This window comes from Halyomorpha halys, unplaced genomic scaffold (genome assembly GCF_000696795.3).
Source record: "Halyomorpha halys isolate HHAL.00 unplaced genomic scaffold, Hhal_1.1 Scaffold53.1, whole genome shotgun sequence".
NCBI classification, from domain to species: domain Eukaryota; kingdom Metazoa; phylum Arthropoda; class Insecta; order Hemiptera; family Pentatomidae; genus Halyomorpha; species Halyomorpha halys.
In genome coordinates this window covers 509,283-524,023 of record NW_027109243.1, presented here as the reverse complement: position 1 = coordinate 524,023, position 14,741 = coordinate 509,283, and the positions used below count along the sequence as shown (strand labels likewise).

General features: G+C 30.3%; 3 protein-coding genes and 1 long non-coding RNA gene across 10 annotated transcripts in view; 1 reads left to right on the top strand and 3 right to left on the bottom strand.

The window, feature by feature from the left end:
- Positions 1-14,741, bottom strand: part of LOC136795773 (uncharacterized) — a 305,717-nt gene that overhangs the window by 36,560 nt on the left and 254,416 nt on the right. The gene's annotated exons all lie outside the window — the stretch shown is intronic.
- Positions 1-14,741, bottom strand: part of LOC106692155 (D-aspartate oxidase) — a 105,407-nt gene that overhangs the window by 28,501 nt on the left and 62,165 nt on the right. The window contains exon 1 of one of the 2 annotated variants that reach the window (XM_014438064.2): positions 4,078-4,216. The exons of the other annotated variant lie outside the window; for it this stretch is intronic. The gene's annotated coding sequence lies outside the window, so the exon portion shown is untranslated. Of the gene's footprint in view, positions 1-4,077; positions 4,217-14,741 lie in introns of those variants that run through there. 2 annotated transcript variants of the gene reach the window in all.
- Positions 4,366-6,455, bottom strand: LOC106692144 (SRSF protein kinase 3-like). Its single transcript, XM_014438054.2, has one exon. It carries the CDS (start codon positions 6,285-6,287, stop codon positions 4,458-4,460), a length of 1,830 nt encoding a protein of 609 aa, XP_014293540.1. The 5' UTR covers positions 6,288-6,455; the 3' UTR covers positions 4,366-4,457.
- The window catches only part of Naa60 (N-alpha-acetyltransferase 60), a 35,309-nt gene continuing 27,483 nt past the window's right edge, over positions 6,916-14,741 (top strand). For all 6 annotated transcript variants that reach the window (XR_010843438.1, XM_014438103.3, XM_024359093.2 and 3 more), the window contains exons 1-3: positions 6,916-7,053; positions 7,666-7,771; positions 12,560-12,724. Coding sequence is in view for 5 of the 6 variants with exons in the window: in XM_014438103.3 (XP_014293589.1) it covers positions 7,037-7,053; positions 7,666-7,771; positions 12,560-12,724 (288 nt within the window). In the remaining variant the exon portion in view is untranslated. The remainder of the gene's footprint in view (positions 7,054-7,665; positions 7,772-12,559; positions 12,725-14,741) is intronic.

The window sequence follows — 14,741 nt, the reverse complement described above, 5'->3', positions numbered from 1 at the left end:
TCTTAATTATAACTTATATTAAAATTGTATAAAAAAAAAAAAAAAAAAAGAACTAAAAACAAAGAAGGACTCCGAAGCATGGGTTTTTCAATTAATAAAAGGGAAAATTTGAGTTTATATTAATTAATAAAGGATTTTTTTTTTTTATTGGAAATTATTTATCATTGAAAATCTACATCATTAAATTGAGTCGTTCCACTATCGGAAATAAAGTATATAATAAATCTAAATCATCTGTGTAGCCAAGGATTTGGTTAGTTTGGCTGAAGATTGTTCTCTTGACTGGATCTCAGACCCTCCGACTACTTTTTCTAGTTAAAAGTTGAACAGCAAGAAAGACCCCTTGTAGGACTCCATTAACAGCCATAAATCTCCAAGAGAGAACATCTTGTATCTGAGTTGATTTGATTTTATCCACTATATACAAAATTGATTTTAGATTTTCTTTTTCTTAAAAAAATAATAATAATAATAAAACAATGCTTTTAAGGGTTAATTTGCTGAAGAGTTGATTGGACAACCATACAAATCCAGTTCAATGACTAGAAAATAATAGACATGAAAATAGTATAAAATTTATTGTTTCTGTTTCAGATGGACAAAATAGAGATTAAATCAAATCCTTCCTGTTAGGAGGTGCGGAATCCATGATCCGTTTTCTACATTAAAGTTCACATTCAACATCTTTGATGTCTTCTTTATCTGTAATTTCAATGTTCAACATGCAAGATCAGAACCTAAATTTGGAAATACTTGATTGTAATTTTTCCTTCATGAGGCAATTTCTAAATTTTAATCATTTGATTGATAAAAACTCAGGAGAAATATGACAAAAACAACTTCAGATACAACAAATAACAACTACCAAAAGTATATAGACAAATTCACAAAAAAACACAACACAACTAACCAAGTAAGCACAGAAATGATAAGAGAAGTTATGGTGCAGTGTTTCTCATATCTCATGTTAAGTCGGAGATCAAATACATTGGAATCATTCTTTACTAATTTAAACTTATAATAAAATTTAACTCAACTGTTTTTGTTTTTTGTATATATAGAGGTGGTTACACAGAAATTACAATTCTCAATACCAATTGTTGAACCCATACATACTATAAGGAACAAACCATTTTTTCCCTGTTATTTTATCAGTGAAGTATGCATATCTATAATTTTTTTTTGTTTTACAACAAAAATCAAACGCTCTACCAATTCCTCAATTAGTTCTAGAGAACCTATTACTCCATTATAGACATGGAGTGTGAAATGAAAACATTATGAACTATACAAAAAATTTTCATTGGATCGTTATTGCATGCGTTGACCTTACTGGTAAGCAGAGATGAGCAAAAATAAGCTTAAGTTAAAACTAATATCTAAAATTGTCCTTCACCTATAATATTGTCCACTTAGTACAGTGGACAAGTCAAAATAGAAAAAAAAGTGAAAGAAATCCCCACTCTGCCTTGTATAAAGAGGTTTCGAATCTTCTCTATAGTCAGTTTTATTAAGATTTCAAAGCTTTTCAGGGCCAGGTATAAAGGTTTATGCTGAACTCTATCGTAGGAATTAAAATCCATAAATAAGTAGTGTGTGTTACTTATAATTATAATTACTGATTTAATAATAAAAGCTATTAATTTTTGTTCACTACATAGATTAACTAACTCTCAATAAATTATTTTCAGTGTAGGTCATAGCCTTAATACGAATCACTTTATGGTGTTAAGATGGAATTTCAATGTTCAAAAATATCTATATCCAATTTATTTTTTATTAATATAGTTGTTTGAGAGTGGTTTAGTTTCTTTTTAAAACAATTTTGATCTCTTTTCTCTCAACTTTATTCTTTTTTAACATCCGATGTTTCGACCTCTCAGGTCATTCTCAAGGATTCCTTATTCTGTCTTCATTCCTTTTTTTCCTTAAAATTCATTACTGCCGGCTAATTGCCTTTGTCCCAATAATTTCTTCTATTAAATTATTTCCTAAATTTAAAACTTTCAATAACAACTTTTATGTTCATTAACAGAAGGGGTTTGTTAATGAACATAAAAGTGGTTATTGAAAGTTTTAAATTTAGGAAATAATTTAATAGAAGAAATTATTGGGACAAAGGCAATTAGCCGGCAGTAATGAATTTTAAGGAAAAAAAGGAATGAAGACAGAATAAGGAATCCTTGAGAATGACCTGAGAGGTCGAAACGTCGGATGTTAAATAGGAATAAAGTTGAGAGAAAAGAGATCAAAATTGTTTTAAAAAGAATCTATATCCAAGTTTATGCTTCCTACGAAGATTTTATACTATTTTTAAATATTACACAATATTTAATTCACCACATTTCTCATTTTATTTTACTTAAATTTAAATAATTCACCGTTTCTGTTTTGTTTTTTTAACACTCCATATACTTCCCTTGGCACTTACTTTATTTTTATTCCCTATGAAATTTTTTAAAAATTATAAAACAGAAATCAAGTTTACAAGAAAAAAAATATTGTCTTAGGAATTATCCCAAAACATTACTCGGTGACTTGATAAAAATTAGCATATAAGCTAGAGAAAAACTCTGAAGATTGTTGAGATTAGTTTTAGGGATTTTATTGCTTTAAAGCACTACATCTACATTTACAACCCAATCGTTAACGATAAACTTAAGATGCCCCTCACATGCTTTTGACTGATAAGAAAGGTGAAGATGGTAAATTAAAATAATCATTAAAATGAAATAAGTACTTTTATTAGACCCTCCTTCTTATAACAAATTAAAAAGTTGTGTCCAGTATTTTATGGCTTTATTAGTTAAATTTCTTTATATTACATATTTCTACTTTTTCATTTAACAAAAAAGTACTGAAAAAATTATTATGATCATGGAGAGCTCTATCGCCTCATGTACTGTCATTTCTTCTTCAGCCTTTGCTTTCAGACTCGAAAGTTAACTGATTGAGAAGTTTAAAGGTTAATTTGTAATATTATTGTATATATTTTGTCTTTTGGCAAATAACAACTCTGTATCCATTTTATTGTTACGCTGATCATAAACGTTATTCATTCAAATTTTATTAGTTCTTTTTACTGTGATATTGTTAAGTGAAAACATGCAGTGATTTGCATTATTGCTTAGTAAATCCTGGATTCGCCCAACTGTGCAACATTACTTTTTCACTAAAGCATACTCTTTTTTGATCTTTCACAATCTTCCGTACCCTAATCCCAATATTTAAGGTGGTGAAATGAAAGTAACTCATGAAAAAGAAGAACTCCTTGAGTTAATGTTATCTCTAAAAAGAATCGTTTCGCATATCTCAGTCCCAAAATTAAACATGACAAGATTTTTGAGCCATCTCCTTCAGTAATCATGATTCTATCATTAATAATTTCCAGAAGAGAATATTCGGTTAGCATAAAAACTTCACTCAAAATAAAACAAAACAATCTGATCAATTTAGCTACAAAACCAAATTTAGAAATGATCACAGAAAAAAAAAGGTTTTATACAAAAATAAGAACTTTTATACAGTAACTTTATTAATCACTGTTCTGAATTCTTTTGTTTAAATCTTCCAATCATCTATACTTTATTAATTGTCGAACATTTAAGATAATAAGAGAGGATTTAACAAATATATGTATCAAATACCTTTTCTTCAACAAAAATGTCTTTTAAAACTTACTAGATAGATTATATTTTAAATTTAAATAAAAAATAAAAGTAATAACACATAAAAATTAAACTTAAGAGTAAAATAGCTCTTACTTTGCATTTAAAACCTGAAAAATACAAACAACAATGAAATTTTTTGGTTTTAACAAAACTGGTATTGATTCCACCCCTTCAATACATAGAATGAAAAATAGTCGACACATTATTAACAAAACAATTTCTTTAAAGCAGGATACCAAATAAGAGTGCAGTGTGTTTCGAAATATTAAGTAATAAATATATACATATAAAAACAAATGAATAAAATCAAAATGTTTAATATATACAAATAATAGGAGGAAAAAAAGAAGAGGAAATCGGTATAGAATTAGTTTTTGAAAAGAAAATAATTACATAGTATCCTTACCTCAAAAAGTCCTGGAGAATAACAATGTGAAACACTGAGATTCACTAACAATATATAAACTACAATCACAATTACAAATTTAAGCTAAAAGTCTTATTAACACTAATATCATAACTAGGCCCTAATGCTATTTAAAAAAGCAATAATTGTATTGTTTTTGTCGATACGCCGACGGTAACCAAGCACTGTCAACTGATAACACAATCTCGAAAGTTTGAACTTTGATAAACACCACATTATAAAAGTTATATAAAGAAATATGAAAATTAGAATAAATAAACACAGTCATTAAATCACAATGCATGTAATAAAATAAATTGTAGAAGAAACGAAACAGTTAGAAATTAATATCAACAGTGAAGAACTTTGGATAGACGGTATTAATATTTGAGCCAAGGATGCTGGAGGCATTCTGCAGCCGTTGCCCTTCTGTTAGGGTCAAAGTCCAGCATTGGCCTGAGAAAGGCGGCAAAGTCCTTGGCATCCTGCGGGCTCCAGTTGTACTTATCGGTCAAAACGTCATACAAATCCCAAGGCTTAAGCCATGCAATATGCCTTAGCTCTCCTTTCTTATTGAAGTATTGACGAGACTGCTTCCCAGAATTGATTATCCTCTTAGGTATCTCTCCGAGCAATTCAATGATATGAGCTAGATGATCTTCATCTCTAGAATAGCCATCGCCAGAATGCGGTTCGAAGAGATAGTCACCAGTAGCAAGCTCAAAAGCCATACAAGCAGTACTCCAAATATCAGCTGAGGTATTATAACCAGCACCAATTAAAACTTCGAGGGATCTATACTGCCTTGTTTGAATATCTTCTGTAAAATGGTTATCAACCCAACAAGCGTTCCCTAGATCAGCTATTTTTACATCCATTTCACATTCCCATCTTGAGGGGTCTATTTCATTGCCATAATACTTCCTTTCGCATCTTCGTGGCGATGATTGAGTTGTATCTTCACTTGGACTGATACTTATAGGCTCTTCTGTTAGGTTAACATCTTCTCCTCCTCCATCAAAACTCTTTTCACTCTCGACTTTTTCATCCTGCATGAGTCCTTCAACACATCCTGTTTCCCCTGCTCCTGTAATATTGGCATTCATAGGTTCAATGAGATCACAACCGTTAAGATATTCACCATCAGTTTTAAGTTCAGTTGACATTTCTTTTTCAGACATTTCTTGAGAATTCATATTTTCTTCAGGAGTTGTAGCAGTACTATCATTTTTCATTTTTGAACTTTCCTTTTCTGTGTTTCTTCTCTGTTCTTCTAGTTCTTCAATTTGTTGCATTTGTTTTTTCAGAAGCTCATTATGCCTTTTTGCTTTCCTTTTCAGTTTCTTCTTCTTGTTTTTGGACATTTTGGAATTTGGGGCTAACTCCTGAAACTCTTTAGGTGCAGTGCTGATTAATGAAATTGGTAATTTCGAACCTGTTGAATGAAGCTCGGTTGCCTCACATGCAAGTTTTCTAATATAAGATTCACTAACACACAACAAGACATTTTCTGGTTTAATATCAGTGTGAATAATCTGACATTTTGTATGCAGATAATCTAAGCCCTCTAAAACTTGTCGAATGATACACTTCACATTTCTAATTGGAATGCCTCGATAATTACTCTTAATAATAAGTTTTAGTAAATTATGTCCCAACACTTCAAAAACCATACAAACATGAGTGCCATTAACACCACTTATTTTAAAATCATTTAATAGCTGTACAACTTTTTCACGCTTGGGATCAGTGGCATCACTATCACGGACAACTTTCAGTAACTTTATTTCATCTAAAGCAGTCTCTGTAAAGTGAGATGCGCTCTTAACAACTTTTAAAGCTACAAACCTTTTATCAACAAGATCCCAGCACAGCCAAACAGTTGAAAAATGACCCCATCCCAGCTTTCTAGTAACATGATACCTGCTGAGAAAGAGATCACCAATTTTTACTGGGTGGTAACCTCCCTTACAGTAATCTGTTGAATCCTCCTGCTCTTCTTCATCGGATGAATATGGCTCGTCTTCATCTTCTTCGATAGTTTCATTTGAAGATGAAGTACTAGGTTCAGTTTTGTTGAAGTAGGTCTTGTCCTTAGGTGTGGTAGAACGGTTTTCTTCCACTTTAGGCTTCCTTTTGCCTGGTTTATGCCTCTTCTTTTTCGCCTGTATTGCGAGGACTCTCCGATTGACATCCTTATATGCATTCATTTCGATAACAGTAAATAATAGTGAAAGCAAAATACTAATTTCAACAAACCTAACCTAAAGTAACAGAAATTCTACTAAGCATGGCGGCCGCTACGCTACCACCAACAAATGACGTAACAGCTGATTAAAAGTTGCTAGTTTGGAGAATCCCATGGTCATGTATTTTTAAATTAATCGTTCTGCCTTCCTTCAATTTTAGATGTCTAATTTACTCTCTCGGTTTTTTTTTTTTTTTATTATAAAAGAGTTTAGGTTTGATGACGCCAACTGTTGTAATAAAATTCAGTTACGTCTTCTTCAACAATCTCTTCTTGTTAACTTAATGATTAATCTTCCATTGTTAACAGACATAGTACAACTTCCCATTCTTCCTTCTATAACAAATAAATACAAGCAACTGGGTTTAAGCTTAGCTTGAACTTTTATCGTATTTCAAATTGAATAAATTTAGTTTAAGATTAAAAATGGACGGATTTACAAGTTATTTTCAGTTTTGACTTTCAAATTTATGGGTACTAATTGAAGTTTAACTGAGTTTTACAAAAGAAAAACTATCGGTTTGTGAGCTTACTTAAGAGTCGATTATGAGATGTGTCAATGTCATGTGTCACCCTTGGTCAGCTGTTTTAAATAAACTCCTCATACATCAGACTGTTTCAGGGATTATGTCATTCTTTTCAACGCAAATTTTATTCAGACTCATGTCGAATACTTATAACACAATGAATCTAAACATTTTATAGCTGTAAATGGACACGTTTAGCTGGTAAGATTATTAAGACCATAATTTATCCTCAATTCTTATCGCTTCACTTCTGACTCATAATATCATGCTCTTCAAAAGAGCTTTGAAATTTAAACCGCTTCAACAACACCCCCTATTAATAATATTAATTCATAACATCAAATTTTGTCACTCAGATTGGAAGTCACTCTATATTATTTACATTAATCTATTTATTTCTATCCCATTCCAGTTTCCTTTCCTATGTTTACATTCAGGCTTTTTATAGAATTAAACATTCTCTGCTCCAGACATTTTGTTATATATTTATTTCTGAAATTTGAAAGTGGTGTTAAGTTTATGAAATGTCATTTTTCTATACTAGATTTAGTTTAAGTGCAGAAAATAAGTTTAGCCAAGAAGAAACATTTTGCATGTAAAGTAACTAAACTCCATTTTATTAGACCATTATAAAAGTGCCGGATATTCAATAAAAAAAGCTCAAAATTCTTTGGAAATGTTATTGTTTTTCCTTTATAACTGATATACTTTTGATTTTTCAATCAACTGAATATTCTTAGTAACTTAACATGTAGTTTCAATGAACACTAAAAATATTGAATGTATTTTAAAAAATTACAATATCTGTTTTAGGTATGCCGGTGAAAATGGTTCTAATCAAAAGAAAAACAAATCTGTTCCCCTCTGTAACCTGAGCAATCTTCAGTTGAGATTTTTGTGTCCGTCAGATCTAGAAGAGGTAAGTAATGTTTTTTGTGTATAAATTATAATAGTTAATAACACCTACTTTTAACCCAGGATGTATCAATAATTGGAATGAGGTGTTAATTGTTGGCTGTAGAGAGATCGTCGGGGTGAAGAGAAGATGGTCAGGGGTGCGGTCAGCAAAAATACAAAAATAAAAAAAATTATTTATTTGTGCCGATGTTTTGATCAGAATTCCAGGTCTTCAGCAGGGCTGAAAATAAAAAACCGATATAACAAGCATAATTCAGAGAAATATAAAAATAAAAAAAATAATAAATAAACCTGGAAATGGAAATAACAATAATTTAAGTTGATACTAGTTGATTGATGAATAGAAGATGAAATATAATATTATAGAGGTTATAATTGTACAAAATAATTGATTGGTGATTTTTATTTATATCTTTCTCTGAGTTATGGTTGTTATATTGTTTTTTGTTTTTTTTTTCCAGCCCTGATGAAGGCCTGAAATTCAGGTTGAAATGTCGGCACAAATAAATAATTTTTCTTTATTTGTGTATTTTTGCTAACTGCACCTTCCCGACTATCTTCTCATAATAATTAGAATGGGTCCAGGTTTGTTTGTAGCTTTGGTTCAGAAGTTTTGCTAACCTGCACCTAATTAGCATCATCATCTTTTTGTATTTTTGAAGTGAAACTTCTTTACTGATGTTTTACGACAAAAAAAAAAAAAAAATTATAGAGAAGTAAATTAATTTTATGGCACAAAGGCAAAAAGGCTCTATCTTTTTTGCATTTAGATAGTAATTCCTTGAAAACTAAAAATTGTAGCGACAAGTAATTGAGGGGAATGATCAGAATTTCATCCTCTATGTAATGAGCTATAATTCAAAATATCTTGACCCTAGACTGAGATAGAGAGATGAAAATTAGGAAAGGTTGTGCTAGAAATAAAATATTAACGATTTTGAACATTTGAATTAAAATTTTTTGAAAACTTAAAACCGGAGTTGTATACTGTTAGTGAAGAACATATTCAATTTGTATCCTCTTTGTAATGAGCTATAATTCAAAATTTTATATACATTACACTGAAACTTGAATATTCACCACATACTAAAGTAACTTTAAGATAACAAAAAATTGCTTTAGACTCCACAAGTTTCTCTATTATTACTAAAGTAACTTTAAGATAACAAAAAATTGCTTTAGACTCCACAAGGTTCTCTATTATTACTAAAGTAACTTTAAGATAACAAAAAATTGCTTTAGACTCCACAAGGTTCTCTATTATTAGAGAAAGATGAAAATTGACATCTAATTATAATAATGTTTAGTGGAGATTTCAATATAAATTTTGCAGACACATTACTATATATGAGGAGAAGATGGTTGGAGGTGCGGTCAGTGAAGAACATAAATAAGTAAAAACTTATTTATTACTGCCAACTTCTCGTTCAGAACTTCTCACATTCATCAGGGCTGATTGGAAGAGATATACAATCCAAGTTCAAGCCACACTGTAGCTCAGGGGTTAGGCGGCAGTATATCGTTCTGAGGTCTGCGGGTGGTGCCGGTTCAAATCCAGCCTTGGGGCTTTGACTTTTTATTAAGTGGCGGCCCCACAAAATAATAAACTTGACCCCCAACCATTGTTAGAATAGGTTGGTCACCTGTAGATAATTAGGCAAACATCACCTTCAACGTGGATTGCCTTAAAAAAACAAAAAAAACAAGTTCAACCATTTCCTCTTCATATATATTATCCACGATCAACAATCTTCTCATTATTATAAACCATTAATAAATTTTCTATAAAATTACCTAAAAGTACTACAAGATTTGGTACAACAATTTACACAGCATTTGCAAAATTCAATCAAATGTTTTCATTTGTTATTTTATCTGTCACAAGTCAATCATATCAACGTTTACTGATAACATATGTAATAATATAAGCTATAATTTTACAAATGAATAATGTAATGAAATAAAAATTTATTACTTTTTTGAAAAATAAATATTATTAATAATTAACATTATTTCATTTCTGGAATTTGCACTTTTATTTTAAAACTTATGGGTAATTGCGTTTTAAGCATGGTTTTAATCACGCTCTTTCTCCTCTCACTCTTTCTCAACATAATATTTATTTGCTTAACCTTAAGTTATGATCTATGCCTACAAAATTTAGTCATTGTCAAAATTATTTTAGGTGAGTTGTTTGTTATGAGTAGATTTTTCTATTTGGAATTAATAAAAAGGTGTGGTTAGTAAAGTGAAGATAAAAAAAAAATATGCAGAACGTATTTTTTATTGAGCTCCAAGGTTCCTCATTATAGTTTTCAATTTAATCTCTCACAATATAGCGATAAATTGTTTCTCATCACTTCTTATTACTTTCAGTTTTATCACTTAACCTCTTTCATTTATAAACCTCTGTATATTACATCTTTATTTTATTATTTTTACAATTTTCATTTCACCATCCACACAAGTATTTATCCACTCCTTGATACATTATGAGTGATCTTTACAGGAATGTTTGAGTTGCATTCCTCTTTCAGGCCCGATTTTAAGGGAAAAACCAAATTTTTCCAAACAAAAATCTATCCTAATGTAACTGATTTCAAAGCGAGTGATGGCTGACTTGAAAAATTAAAAAAAAGACACGGTATTCGTTATCTTGCCATAACCAGAGAAAAATTATGCGATAGTATGGCAGTAGAGCCATTTAAGCAGAAATTTCATGAAATGATCACAGCTCAAAATCTTCTTCTGAAGCAGATTTACAATGCTGATGAAAGTGGTCTTTTTTTAAAGCTTGTCAGAAAAGACATTTGTTCATAAAAAAGAAGCTTATAAAGTTTATTATAAATATTTCAATCTATGTCTGAAGTGGGCAAATGCGAATGATATACCGTAGCAGTGAGTCCTTCTCTTACAACATCTCAGTGAAGAAGTCTCAGCAAGAAAACGAAACTGAATTCTTTAAAAGAGATTAATTTTTTAAAACTCCAAACTGTCAAATGCTCAATAAAATATGTAAAAACAAAATTAAATAAATAAAAGTGGTTTTGTAAATTTATATTGTTGCATTTTGTACACAATTTTTCCTAATACTTTCTGTTATCCGAACAACCCCCTTGCAGCAATTAGTTTGGATTACCGAGATTTCACTGCATCTATAATAATTTAAAACAAAATAAAAAACTAATTAACTTCTTAAGTATTGGATAAATAAAAGAATTGACATACTGGAAGATTGCTGATTGGCCGTGTGTATCAATAGATGGAATTTGGTTCGGGTGTGGTAAAGTAATATTTATATGTGTATATATACCATTTATATAAAAATAGTACACCAATGTACTATTTGAGTTTAATTTGACCGCACCCGGACCTAATTCCATTTATTTAAGAATTGACATGATTGAAATAGATGACAAAGATTGTTTAAACTGTTGAAATAAACATAAAGAGGTAAAATGTTGGAAATATTTTTGAAAAATGTATGGCACTGTCCCAAGAAAAAAAAAAAATACATTGTTGGAAGTGATTGGACGGAGTGGAGTACTGGGCTTGTAGATTTTGAGTCCAGATTAACATTATCAGATTAGATTGACATTATTAGATTATCAGATTGACTCTGACTTTGATTTCCATCAAAACAGCCTTGACGAAGCCCTGCAACGTGGGGCGAAATGTTGGTTCAAATAAAAATAGTGCACCAATTTACTAATTGAATTTTATTTTACCACACCCCAAATTAGGTTTCCGTAAGTAGGAAAGTTGATCTGTTAAGAATTTAAGAGGTCTCTAAGATGTTTAAATTAGGTAATAAGTTTAGTATTATGGTCATGGAATATGGACACAAGTGGATCGATCACATAGCAGTAGTAATTTTATTGTTATAATCTGTAAGGTCCATTTAGTAACAATGATTTTTTTCCTTTTCCCTGTGTTGGTTATTTCAAACAGCCAAATAATAATGAACTATATGAAGGAGATGGTCGGGGGGTGCAGTCATAAGGAACAAAAAATAGTCAACAACTATTTATTTGCCAAATAAATTATTTTGTTCCTTTTGACTGCATCCCCGATCATCTCCTTCATATTTTGATAAAAATAAGGTCAATCATTTATATATTTAATAGGGGTATTCATGATCTATGTTAAAGCGTGTTAAATGGAAAAACTCGTGTTAAATCGAAAAAAATTGCCTTCTTTTGCCGTGGTAAAACGAAATAACATTTAACATGGCTGAGAGTCTGTTACTTGGTCAGTTAAATCGAGAATGACGTCACACAATAGACCAGTTGAGATCGCCGCCATATTAGTTGTTGTGACTTTCAAAACAGTTGTCAATTAGCTCATCTTCATTCTCTTCTTCACAAGTTTGAAGATCAATAAGACACTCATAAGCTAAACTTTCACACAAATTCCACTTTTCACTCACTGTAGGCATGTTTTAATTAATTACTTAAATCAAAACTGAAGTAAACAATAACATGAGGGTCTAGAAGGAAGGTTATAAACATAAAGGCTTATACAATAAGTTGCTGAGAAAATCCGCTAGGGACTCTTATGCATTTAACGTTTAACATGACTTCAAATAGGGCTGCTCACAATCCTATAGTTATAACATTTAACATGGTAAAACATATAACATTTAACACAACATCATGAATACCCCTAATAAAGAACTATATTCTATGAAATCTCTGTAGGACAGTTTGCTCAGTCCTTTTGTTACTCCTATTATTTATTAAGTTAAATATACCTGATTGACTTAGTTTTTTATATTTGTGTCTTTCAGGTCCGAGCCCTGTGTCGAGATTGGTTTCCAATCGCCTATCCTTATGCTTGGTATGAAGACATCACGTCAAATCCAAGATTTTATTCTCTGGCAGCCATTTACAATGGAGTCATTGTTGGACTTATAGTTGCGGAAATAAAATCTTATTGCAACCTTAATAAGGAGGTAATTTTTTATTTAATTTACTCTCAATATTTATATATTATAATAAATAAAAGGGAATTTAATAGTTTTTATTATTCTCAGATCCAAAATATATCTTTGATGATGACAAGGTCTAAATGAAAACATTAAATATTAAATAAATATGAGAATTTTATTTTAAATTATGTATAATATTATTGACTCTTATCTTAGGGCAGGTTTTCAAGACAATCAGAACACAATGATACTTAACTAAATTAATGGCTACTTTTACGAATATACTTAAATCCTAGATTGAGCTAGCTAACCAATTTTATATTCTTCTTTTGATGACTGATGGTTCTTGATGTCTTCTTTCTGAAGGTATCATCTACCTCTGACAGTAAACAAAGGATTGCTCTTCTTAGTTTTCTTGACACGCCCAATCCACCGGCGATCCAAACAAAGAGTGTCTTTCTTCCTTCAATTATCTTATCTTCTTAGATGACTTGTGATTCTTGATTTCTTCTTTCTAAATATCTATCGCTGACATTAGACAAAGGACCAAACCACCTGCGTTCTAGAGATGTTCTTTCTCCCGCCATCCCCGTAAAACAAGTCTCTCATTTCCTTTGTTCATTCTCATGCCTTGATATTCGATGTAATCATAGATTGTAGCACAATGTTTTTGAGTTATTGTCCATGATTTTCTTTATGTAGATTTTTCGTTAATATTTATTTTCCTCTTTTACTTTTACTGTAAATATGATCATGATAGGAAAATTAATAAAGTTGAAAATATTTGAATCTGCTCAACATGGAAGTGATTCTACCGGCTTCAGAATGGCATCGCCATCTTGACTCTTTGAACAATGTTTTTTTTTTTTTACTTCATGTTTGACTGAAAAAATTGGCTTGCTTGCTTTTTGGTTCAACAAAACAAATGAACAATATTGAACGTTGATATATAAAATAAAAAATAACTAAAACCATCTATACATAGAAAATATAATAAAAATTTATATGATATATATTTACACTCGCTCAATATTTTATTTAATCTACTCTCTCAGTTCCTTTTTTAGACTAGATTTGATTATAATTTTTTGAATTCTATTTTAAATAACGTTTTACACGGATAAAGTAGTTTTCAGGAGTAAGTTTGTGTACTATGGATGGTTACTTGTTGCTAAGGTTACGTGTTTTTTTTTTTGTTGCTATTGTTAGTTGTTGATATGATTTTTGTTATCAATTTGTCCTCCTTACTTCTGTCAAAGGCTGAGGTCCGATTTTCTTCAACCTGGCTGTGTTCCAACTATCTCTCTAACTGTAAACAAATATCAAAATATAGACTGGTATGCTTTTATTGCTTTACTTTAGGAAATCAAAACAACATTAGTGTCTGAGTTTCCGTTGGCTTTATTTAGCCTTATTCTTTTTATTAAAAATCAGTCCTTAAAATAAAGTGTTAGCAGATATTTATTTTTAAAATTTTAAATTAATTAATTGTTTTAATTTCTTTTTTAATTTAGAATTGTTGTTCTTTGTTGTGAAGTATTTAAAGTAGTCATCTGTCTACAGTTTTTATAAGATTTTAAATTTTTTGTTAGATGTGCTCGTGGATTACAAATTAAAATCTGTTATAAGTTTTAATGATATGATAAGCATATTCATAATTATTTAGTAAATTTTCAGATTCCTATTGATTGCATTTAGCGATATTTTGGGAAAATAAAGAAATATCAAAAATTTTCTCATTTAACAAGCTTCAAAGCTTGCTTGAGTTTGACTTATTAATGATCAAAGGCTTGCAAAACAAATCATTTATTTGGAAAATGCAGATAAATTAGCTGGCCATACAAAGTAATATTTATTAAACATCTACGCTTTGAATTTATAAATTAAAAAAAAAAGGAAAGTGATCATTTTATAAAACATTTAAAAAAACTACTGGAAGATGTTGATTGACCGTGTGTAAAGATGAAAGGAATATGGTCCGGGTGCGGTAAAAAAAACTCAAATAGTAGAATTATACTATTTTAATGAGCCAACGTTTCGC

Excerpts from the sequence above, each read along its gene's own strand:
- LOC106692144 (XM_014438054.2), bottom strand. The coding sequence starts at position 6,287 with ATGAATGCATATAAGGATGTCAATCGGAGAGTCCTCGCAATACAGGCG.